The 12,411-nt window shown below is 32.0% G+C and overlaps 1 protein-coding gene across 2 annotated transcripts in view; it reads left to right on the top strand.

Annotated features, from left to right (window-relative positions):
- kermit (PDZ domain-containing protein GIPC-like protein kermit) overlaps positions 1-12,411 on the top strand; it is a 32,110-nt gene that overhangs the window by 17,867 nt on the left and 1,832 nt on the right. For both annotated transcript variants that reach the window (XM_076409624.1, XM_076409623.1), the window contains exons 3-5: positions 1,065-1,161; positions 8,042-8,175; positions 10,017-10,265. In XM_076409624.1, coding sequence (XP_076265739.1) covers positions 1,065-1,161; positions 8,042-8,175; positions 10,017-10,265 — 480 coding nt within the window. The remainder of the gene's footprint in view (positions 1-1,064; positions 1,162-8,041; positions 8,176-10,016; positions 10,266-12,411) is intronic.

The raw sequence follows: 12,411 nt of genomic DNA, 5'->3' as shown, positions 1-12,411 counted from the left end.
TAATGTGTGCGGGCGTGCTCTTATGCGTGAATGTTGTCATCGCGACGAACCGTAATCGCGCTTGTAATTGAAGGTATAGGCGCAGCCACCATAATATCGAGAAACATATATTTCAGGCCGCGATGTTGCCAGATTGTATGAATTGTAGTTATGCATAGGGAATATAGTATATACGTAATGTTTGTAAACGAATGACGGTTTCCTTAATATATGGTTTTATACTCGCATATCTCCCGTAAAATATGTTCAGTAAAGCCGTGCTATAGCGCATTTGAAAGGTTAAAGTTGGCAGATTGTACGAATTGTACTTATAGGTGGGGATTATAGTATATAGTCCTTCCAATAAAACAGCCAATGTACGTCATAGATGATGTCGAATATATTGCCATATTTAGTGGAAATGTAAAATTCGTTTTAAACTGGGGGCCGATTTTTCCTTCTCATTTTAACAGAGATACAATGTCATATGAACGTCGATACGTCCAAACATATAAACGAATCAGCCTACCAAATTCGCCCGGTTGCCAAACGTCTGCAAAATTCTTCAAAACATTAATGTTGTGGCAATCGTTGTTTTGGCGCTTTAATTGTTTTGAACTATATAAAGTATGCATTAGATATACTATAATTTTAAAATACATCATATTTTATAACATTATTTTTGTATCATTATTTTATTTACAACATTGCAAAATTTTAATATTAAAAATTCAGATGAATTATATTTTAAATGTAAGATCGTGGGAAATGTAATTCCAGTTTTTCGTAACAGTTTAACAGCGCATTTAAAAATTAACAGTTGCTGGCTTGTAGGAATTGTACTTATGTATGTGGAATATAGTGTATAATGTGTAGAAAAATTAGTTTCAGTATTCCTCAATAAAATTTTTTGAATTCGTAAGGTCGTGGAAAAAACAATTCCAATTTATCTTAATATACGTACAATAGTAAAACTGTTTTAAACCATGTACCTACATTACTTTTTACCTATTCCATTATTTTATCGTCTTCAAATATATAATTGTCATTTGATTCTCATCTATTTTTTTTTTGATCCTTTTCAGGTTTTGTTCTGCACGCTCAACACTTTCAAGCCGGACATGAGGAAACTGCTCGGTGGCCAAATCGGTCTAGAAGACTTCATCTTCGCACACAGAAAAGGTGAGTAAACTATCACACTAGCTATTGGTCTTAAATTCACGTATTACTGGAATCAAATAATGATTCCTCCGAAAACAGCGTCCATGATTATATGATTCCACCATGATTATATGATCGCATGTTTTTTTAGACATTTTTAGACATAGGAGACATTTATTCTATAACTGTCTGTCTGAATTAGTAGCATAATAGAACCAAATAAGTAGCATTTACCGGAAGTTTTACTGTTTTACTTCAATTTCAAAAAAAGCGGCTGAAGGTCATCGAATGCTATATAAAGTTTATGGCAATCTTGTTCCGTCGATTTCAACATGTGAATACTGAGCAGTCGATGGTGGCACGTCTGAACTGAACTATGCTCAGTGACGGAACGATCGAACGACGTGGGAATGGTCCAGAAGCTTGGATGTATTGTGCCATATATATTGAAACCAAGACACATTGAAAGACACAACGACAAAGCCTAATATTCAATGCTGCAAGCAATGCTCTGTATTTGGTGGGATCAGCTTGGTTTGGTATACTATGAACTGATGAAAACGAATGAAACTGTTATTACAGATGTCTTCCGACGACAGTTGAACATATTGCACGATGTATTATTGAGAAAAAGGTCAGTAATAGCGAGTAATACATGCAAAATCATCCTCTTACATGACAATGCTCGGCCATACATTGTAAGAGTTATGAAGAATACAATGTTGAAGCTCGAATGGGAAATTTTATCATAAATATCATACTCAAAGGGCATTGACATTTGCTCAGATCGATGCAGCGTGGATTGGATGGCACACTGTTTCGATATGCCGAAGAAGTTGTAAAACGGATCGATGATTGAATCGATCTTTCGAGATAGTATTGCCATGTTTTTATGTAGTTACTTTAGTATTGCCATAGAAGATGTTAAAACATATTTTGATTAATACACGTACTACCATATTTTCTCCATAAATGCCATTTTAAAGTAAAACAATAGTCAGAATACATGCAAGCACCTAACTCATTGAAGGTTAGCATCAGAATTCAAATAATAAATTCGCTAAATTCAAGAAAGTTCGTTCGCCCGTTTCACATTCCTAGCCATTTCCGCGTCGGTATTCTTTTAACAGTACCATTGGCAGTTCCTGCCGACGCAAAAAAATCAGAAACACGTTTCCTAGACAAGTCTATTATCTGCCATGGGAACGGATAATCGATATTGTGTCGACGACGTCTCCTACGGTGCCATCACGATCCGGGCCGGTACCACTCGCCGCCGTTCTATCCGGTTCGAGATCGGAGAGGAACTGCTAATTACGTTGGCGCGCCTGCACCCAGAACCATCGCCGATGCAGGTACCTCCCGATAAAGACGAAAAAGCGAAGATAGGGCTTCCAACTGGTACCGCTATGCGATGGTGGGCATTGGCTTTAACCGTTTCTGTCGTTCGTCGATGCTCTGTAACGTAAATATTTGAACAAGAGCTTAATTCTGAAAAATCGCGGCATGTAGACTAGGATTTGAATTTTCAACGTTGCCAGTTCTCAAAAATTATACGTACATTTGACGAATATAATATAAATACAATAAATTACTTGTGGAGACTCGGGTTAGAAATATTACCAAATACACAATCATTCATTTATCTTTACAATTACTCAACAATATATCTAAATTGTGGCAAATTGTACATGGTCTCAACCAAACACTCAATTCAATACAAGCATATACATTAAGTCAGTGTATACATATACAATCATAGCTACATTATTTTCATTTCAATAACATTTCATATTGTCCTTTATTCTTCATGATTGAAATAAAATTGTCTTCCTTTACAGTAGGGCAAATATCCCGTAATAGAGATTGTGGCTTATATAACAACACACATCCTGTATTTTTGAGCTCACTTATCTACATATGTTTTAATGTATTCTATTTCACATTTCTTTCAATTTTCTATCAACTCTATACCAGCCGAACAATAAAAATTTAGCATCACTATATTACCATCACATACTTTGTCTTTTCTTCTTTTTGAATTTTGTGCCGAGTAATCGGAATATCCCTAGGACGTTTTAAATACAAAACCTTACTTTACCCATCGTATTCATCATACATTCCTCCTTCTGACTACAAATTTTACCGATCAATGACGCACAACTTAGCCGACCAACACTATCTTGCAAAGGAGACAAAAATTAGATCGGTTCTTAGATCTTGTCAAAAGACTAGGCATCTTTTCAAGGCGAAATTTATTTGATAACTAAAAGGTGGCAAATTAGTCATAGCTAACGATAGACATTACTCTAGGAATTTCAAAAATAATACACACTGCTCCAGACCTTTGTCATAATGTAATATTTGTTTCGTTATAAAAATGAGCTGCCATGTTTCGTATAGTCTGTTCAAAGTTATTTTGTAGATACGTCATCTAAATTTGTGACGTCAAAACCTCGCCATGTTGCCGCATCAACTCCGAGTTTTAGTTCAGTTGGGCTTTGATATACAACAATATTCTAATCTAAATAAAAAAATCGAACAAACATGATATTAAATATAATTTATTTTAACATTATAGTACATCTAAAACTACAGTTAGTTATACAGCCATAATAGTCTGTAGGTTAGAGTTATAACCTCTTATCGCTATTGCTCTCAAGAGTTTTGCATACGTCTAACAGCTGGACGACTTTCACAGGCGTATTTGTTTACATGTTCGAACTAATCAGACAGCATTGTGTCAAACAAGTTACTGTAGTATCGAGTCGATGTATGTTGCCTCAGTCATATATCGTCAATTCAAAATACCAGTGACAGGGAAATGTCGCAATGTTGCCGCAGCTACTCTAAGTTTTAGTACATTTAGGCTCTGACATATAACAAAATTTTAATATACATAAAATAATTGAACAAATATTCTGTTAAATATAATTTATTTTAACATCAGAGTACATCAAATGCATTTATTATCGAAGAGCTTAAAACTACAATTCATTTTACAGCCACAATAATTTATAGGTTAGAGTTGTTTATTTTATATACATTAGGCTTTTTTCCACACTAGTATTGGTATTGTTTTAGACGGGTTTTTGTATGTAGTGGTATAACCCTAAGGCCTTATGCACTTAATTAACAATTGTATATCTGAGTAATGTACTTTACTTTCATTAGAGAGCATATTTATGTTTTAAGCTTAGTTGTTGTTTCTTTCGATGCAATGTAACCCTGTAAAGTCATTATGATATTACTATATTTCTCTTTAGTTTGTCTGTATACATCTTTCTTGATAAAACTACATTTAATCACTGCATTCTCCTTAATGTATTTGCCATATCTGCAAAACCGTTACTGCTATATACTTACACATGTTAACCAAACGTTCATGTATATTCTGAAGAATAACACACATGCTTATAGAGCTTTCACACTATAATACAATTCCCTACAATTAAAGTATATTAATTGTAAACTGACCTTTAGTGGTTCCTTTAGTAGGAGGTGTTATTTTCGACAATGCCTCTTTCCATAAATCCAGACTTTGCTTAATGTATTGATGCATTATGTTATGACTAACAAAACCTAATCGATAGTTATTCCAACGTTTACCATATTCCATGAACCTTTGTTGTCTTTACACTATATTTATTTAAATATATAATAACTAGCGACCCGCCCCGGCTTCGCACGGGTGCAATGCTGATACTAAATTAAATACACTACAGAAAAAATATGAACGTTGTATATAAAAACATAGCGGCCCGCTCCGACTTTGCACGGGCATAAAATATATATGCCTATGTCACTCAATGAAAACATGATTAAAATCGATCCAGTATTTTTGGTTCATTCATTACTGCCCTTGGCCTGCACGCATTAAATTTGGAGTAAAACAATTCCTCTTCCCCTATACTTACTATGAAGATTTCCTGCTATCTTTGGAATATCTAAATTCATACAATTTTTATCACATTACACATATTTAAACGCAAATTTTAAATTTGTAATATCTCCGAAAATATTTGTTTAATTTACATGCTGTAAGGAACTATATTGATCTATATTAATTGCACACTGTATTTAAGGTACTTAATTCGATAAGGATTAATGCCGTATTGCTTAAAATAGCTTCGTAAATAAGCCATTTTCTCACGTAAAAAGTAAACAATAAAAATGGTTAATGTGGGTTATCCCTAAAAGATAAACATATACCATCGCGGACTTTTTTGTAGACCTTTTTATGGTGTACAATACTGTAGTACATTAATTTGATCTAACTCGTAGGGTTAGGCAGCGTTTTTGCTAATTGCTAAATAAGCCTAAAAAATAGGTTAATTTACGACATCACGTTAGAAACCTCTAAAATTAGCAATGTTGCCTTAGTATATTATGCATGTATTATACATATAAACCTTCCTCTTGAATCACTCTATCTATTGAAAAAAACCGCATCAAAATCCGTTGCGTAGTTTTAAAGATTTAAGCGCACATAGGGATATAGGGACAGAAAAGGCGACTTTGTTTTATACTATGTAGTGATAATTTATATAATAATATATAAATTGATATAATTCTTCCTTGATTTTGTTATTTGTTTTTAAAAATTGTATTATTTTAAAAGCAATCTCTGGCAGTTCCATTGAATCTCTTCGTGGGTTATCTTTACACCACTTAAATGCTATATTATCGAACAATGTATGAACGGATGTTCTACATCTCTCAAATAGCCGTATATCTTTTAGATCTTTGTGGATACTACCCAGACTAACAATTTTCTCTGAAATGATTGTATTAAATTACGTTTCGATTGAAAAAACTACTTACTGTTTTATACATTTCGTATATTTGATCTCTGAAATACCAAGATTGAGCTTGATTCGTCACCTGTTTCGCATAAACACGGTTTTTTTTGGCGAATTTAAGGTTATATTGTTTTTTATTTTTTGAGATATTTTAGTGACCGTGTCCGTACTAATATAGAGTGCAGCTGCAAAAAATATTTTCAATAAAAACCGGCGATTTCAAATTTATTAAAACAAAGCGTCAAAACAACGTTTGTCGGTTTACAACCCCTCATTATAATATTTTAAAGAATTTTTGCGACGTTTGGCAAACGGACAACTTTTCCAGGCTCATTCGATTACATGTTTGAACTTCTTTAATATCATTCTCTCTTTTTAAATAGAATAAAATGACAAGGATAATATTGTCTGACTGTAAAACGAATTTACAACTTTAGACAGACATATATTGACACTCGTGTCACTGTTATTTTGAATTGACTATACATACCTTAACTACTCCTTTTTAAGGTCCAATATTATACTGAACTACTCGTACTAACAATTGTTAATAAGCAAAAATAACAAAAAATAATATTTTATTATCTAAAAGAAATATAAATCGATAATTAACTTAGACATTATTAAAATATAGTTTACCATTTTACACAATATTAACGCAAAAAAGCTCGATTAGCAACATTATGCCAACTCTGAAAATATCTTTTCCAAGTATTTCCTCAACGTAGAATAACTTTTGTTGAACCACAACACTATGCAACCCAACAGCAGATTCTTAAAAATTTGATTTTTTTCTATTCCAAACAAGTTACTATAGTACTATCGAGTTGACATATGTTGCCTCAGTATGGACGTACCTTAATTACTCCTTTTGAAGTTCAATACTATACTAAAATACTCGTAAAACATCTCGTATTAACAATTGTTAACAATCAAAAACAATATAAAGTTATCGTTTATTATCTAAAAGAAATATAAGGTATATTTAAAAGTATTAAAATAATCATTAACGTAAATAACTCAATCAAATGACTATCCAATTCAAATTATGTCTATTTAGATGACATTTAGACCTCGTACAACAAAGAAAACAAACGCCTGTCAGTGGATATCAAAATATCGGTCTATCAAATTATCCCACACTTGATAAAATCTTTAAAATGTAAGGCACCTCAAACGTCAATATAAAATTCAGTACACATTTTTCATTAATATAAAATCGGCACTCGAATTAACAAGCGTGTGTTAACTGTTATCACATGTTTAATGTTAACGTTAGTCACTTTTTATTTTTCTTTCTGTTTGTCGGTACATTTTGATTGTCACTGTCATTTTATGTCATTATGACATTAAATATAATCTGTGGAAATACTGTATCAAATTATTAAATACCCAGTTATACGAGTTTATGTATACATTAACCTGAAATTGTATTTTACTTCAAAATAATGGTAAAACAAGTAGTAGTAAAAAGTTTTTACTCTAACACATAGCTGTGGCGCCATCTATAGAGTATAAAACTGTTACACACTTTTACTATATATTGAAAGTTAAATAATTTATCATTTTTATATACATAACAGATGTTTCGGATAAAAATGAACGTTAGTCCTATTTATGATCGAATTACTATAAAATGAATGAGATATTAATAGTTAATTGAGTAATAAATAAACCTTCGCTAACCATATGTCAATTTCTATCTAGTACTTGTTGCTTTCTTCCCTTTTCTTACATAAGTTATTGCTGTCAGTTTCATTAATTGGAGATACGAGGTATTATCAGTGTTGTAAATCAACCCATTTCTCGTATTCTAACTGTTATTTATGATGTTTGGTTTAATATTTGCAGTGATGTAACGTGTCAATTAACGTTTTGAAAAAATAAGCGGGTTTTACTGTGTTAATTATTCTATTTTAACAGGGTATTTACTTATCAACGTCAATCGAAATAAACCTTGTATTTTTTTGTTATTATTTAGGATTTTGTTTTATATATTTTGATATGTATAGTGATAAAACAGATTGGATGGCGCTTCAACGTATTGAAAGGTACCGTAAACAAAACAATGATGGTGTGAACTGGTGTTTTTGTTGTAGGACGGCCGAAGGAAGTGGAGCTTGAGAAGTCGGAAGAGTCCCTGGGTCTGACCATCACGGACAACGGAGCCGGATGTTCATTCATCAAACGAATCAAGGAGGGTTCCGTTATACACAACATACCGCATATTAAAGTAAGTCGAACGGTCGGTTTCTTCAGTGGAACCCATCGTACGTACCGTTTTGCGTTGTTTTGATTCTCAACCAAATCATGTTAACATTGACCCTAATAAGATTATTTTTTCTGTCAATAATACCACTCAAAAATGAACATATTGTGATACTTTGATATAGCAGAAAATATCAAAAAAGAACTATAAAAAAAATCGGTCTACTGCCATAAATATCGATATTGTTATATCGATAATTTTTACGCTATAGAAATTTCTTCGCTCCAACCTCACTCTTTCACGTAAAATAATGTATTCAATGGAACCATCGTAGTTGTCATTTTGCTGTTTTGGTTCTCAACCAAATCATGTTAACATTGACCTTAATCAAAATAGTTGTTTCTTCCAATAACGCTTCTCAACAATGAAGATATCCGGGGTCAGTCATAAATGTTTCATTTTTTTACATTCTTTGATGCTGGCACACCTGTTAATTGTCGGCCGCGGGGTAAAATATCGATGTTTTAAAAAATATGGTTATATCGGCTTCGATACTAATAAATAATATATTGTTTTAAAGATTCAATAGTTCTCTAGGGAGGAGTTAAGGTTTTTGGTGCTTCATTTTATAGATTCCTTAAAATATCGATGCAGCGGAGAATATCGATGAACTACAAAAAATGTCCAGTGCGATAAATATCGATATTTAAGTGTTATATCGATAATTTTTAAGCTATCGATATTCTTGTCTCCTACCTCACTTTTTCACGTAAACTTCTTATGGCGGCGAAAGAATTCTCTAAAAAATGCAATACTCTAAATTTTAATATCGATATTTTCTTATTAAAAATTTACAATAGGGTATGAGAAATCTAAAATTCAAAATTCGATACTGTATTTTAAAATTATTTTTTCGATATAAAACTACCGCCAAAAGTATCGATATTTTTTCAAGAAATCGTTATCGATAGTTTTCCACATCCCTAATTAAGGTTATAAATGGTGATACTATTGCTGTTACGGAGAATTTCAAAAGTTTTCGTTATATTTACTACAGAATATCTTATTCTGGGTGTTTTAAGGAATAAAATGTGTTTGTAGTGAAATTTTCTTGGCAAAAACGCCTGCCTACTGGCATTGATTTAATATATAAGATCCAGGATAACATTGTTTTTATCACCCTGAGTTCGATTTCGTGGACATGGATTTTTAGGCTACCGAAGAGATGATTAGCCAGCCCAATAAAACAACCAATGTACAATTTTGATGACGTTCAATATATAGTGTGAATTTGTAATTTTTACAAATCAAAAATTCGTTTTAAACTCGGGTAACCGAATAAAAAGAGTCTAATTCTGGCTAATTACATCATGCGCATAAGTACATTTGAAGAGCATAATAAATATTCTTGAATTATCCATTACTACCTACTATTTACAATTAAAATATGAACAGTACCAGTACAAATAAACCATAACCAACAACATTCTTAACCTTACAAAACAAAACGTTTAGCAGTACCCGGATCAACCCAAATTTGCCGCTGTAGTTCGTTGCGTTCTACCTCTGGATTGCTTGTCGATTGCAAGGTCGCAAAATTAGACGGAATCTACCAAATTTTGCTTTTAGGGATCATGTTGCCAAATGTCGGTAAAATTCTTCAAAACATTAGTGACGATAATTAGTTATAAACCGCCAAATTTGATTTGGCAACATTGCTACGTAGTGTGTGGAGTGTTTTATTAGACGGGCTATACTCTCAATCACTCATAAAAATACAAAAATATCAACTTTTTTTTCTTTGGACACTGCCTGCTCCAGCTTCGGTTAAAGGTGGCGGTGGAGTGACGCCTCGCTTGTTTTAGGTGGGGGATCATATCGAAAAACTCAACGGCGAGAATATGGTGGGCAAGCGGCATTTCGAGGTGGCCAAGGCTCTAAAGGATATCCCGTTGGGTGACACGTTCACCATCAGGCTGGTGGAGCCCATGACCAGCGGTTTCGGACAGATCGCCCCCAAGAGTTCCGGCAAGGGGCCCAAGAAATCCGGCTACGGGTCGGGGAAAGAGACGTTACGATTTAAAGCGGGCGGAAAAGCGGAAATTCAAGAACAGGTAAATTATTTTCAGAGGTTATGTTTATTTTAAGCTTATACATTATATCTAAGTTATTTAACCGTTTATAAACATATTTAAAATTAATATGAAAAAGAGAAAATAAAACAGCATGTAAGGTAATAACATATTTATCAATATATATTACTCACTAATATATTTCAGTAAAAAAAACCTCCACTGTTTCCTCATGGAATCTCATCGATATGTGAAAATAGCATGGAAACCCCTCTCTCAATAAACACAAGGAATGCAATTCAAATCGATATGCATTAAGCCTGTGTGTAGAATTAACATGTATAAATATATGGCTATATTCTTTTAACTAGCGTTGGGAACCATCCACTGAAAACGGTCGACAGTTGCAAAACAGCCGAAACAGTCGATAGTCAAAAAATTATCAATTTTTTAATCACTTAATCTACTGTGGATCTATAAAAAGGAATGGAATTTTTCTATGAAATGGAATAATACCCCACAAATCTTTTATCGTATTTTAATATGTTAATTTCTATTTTCAAATAATATACTATAATAAATATAGACAATACAATAGAACTTAAACAAAACCTAAAAACTAAAGATGTACAATAACCATAAATACTAAATAAAAATTAAACATATACCAATGATAGAAAAAAAACTAATTCATGACATAATTTAAAATGATCGCACAATAACCACTAGAGCTTCGTTAAATAAAGTTAATGCTTTATTAATGAACGGAAATATTTTTCAACAAAAAACGGTAGAGTAATCGAACTATATATCATTGCCATAAAATGTACTATTTATCATTCACAATTTTAATCTTTTTACCCTATAACATTAGCAATCTTGGAAAATATCATTCCAAAATGCTGCTATATTAATATACAATATATAGTTTACAAGCAAACTACCAAAAAAATCATAAAACTATATTATATATTACAAATAAATCTATGTAAGTATAAATTTGATTACTATTTTGTCGAGGTCGCGGCTAGGACTACAAGGCTAGAACGTTAAAAATCAGTCGAATGAAACTAGTAGAACCAAAAATAGTAACTAAAAGTACACGACTGAAACAGTCAATAGGAAATAGTAACAAAATCAGTCGGACCGAAAATAGCGACTGAAACAGTCACAGGTAAAAAGTAGTAAAATCAGTCGAAGCAAAAATAGCGACTGAAACAGTCGATAGTAAAAAGTAGTCAATTACTAAACAATCGATAGTCGATTTCAGTCAATAGTTCCCAACACTACTTTTAACATTTCATATTGTCCTTCATTTATTATGATTAACATAAAATCTTTATTTAAAGTACGGTAGGTAATCTGATGATGTCTTGTTTTTTTTGGCGACAGAGACTTATTTATCTGACTAATAAGTTACAAAACAAAATAACAAGCAATTCAAAATGTACTACAAAATATACGAATCGGTATTATCAATTATTTATTAATAACCATTTAACGTCATAATTGATGTTAACATTATCATTATTTATACAAAGTTAGATTTATTTTCAATATAACATATTACGTCATGTAAAATGTATAAAATATTAAATAATACGACTAAATAGCCGAAATACTCTCAATGCAAGGATTACTGAACAATATCATCAATTATTTTTAGGTTATGTGAAGCATTCACTAATATCCTATAGTTATAATTAACCTTATAATTAATGTAATATCCTACTCTGAAATATGACCTTTCTAAATAACAATTGATAGAGAAATGTGATTTTAATATTATTTAATCACATTGTTCATAGATGATGAAGATACGGTGATACTTTTCCCAGACCTGTAAATATCGAAAGCTTCATTAAAAAACACGCATATGCATAACATTTCTTAAGATATCGAATATTTCAACGAGTTTAACGATAATTTAATGATAGAACCAGTTCCGAAACGGTTCAAGCGGTTATATCTTTTCTTCGTCCTTGAAACGTATACAACAGGTACCTCTTCTAAATACTTTTTTATATCTTATTAATAGTAACACCCGTTTATTTTTAGATCCACCGATACGAATAAATAAACTATCAAATCAGACAATATATAATATGGAAATAAAATATTCGAAATATAAACCATCATTTAAAATCTACAAACCAAGAAAAAGTATAAATTTAATTATTTTTTAATT

The sequence above is a fragment of the Rhynchophorus ferrugineus genome, unplaced genomic scaffold, assembly GCF_030347505.1.
Source record: "Rhynchophorus ferrugineus isolate W39M unplaced genomic scaffold, kcgeb_rfMv2 rfM7, whole genome shotgun sequence".
Classification (NCBI taxonomy): Eukaryota; Metazoa; Arthropoda; class Insecta; order Coleoptera; family Curculionidae; genus Rhynchophorus; species Rhynchophorus ferrugineus.
This window is presented reverse-complemented; position numbering and strand designations above follow the sequence as displayed.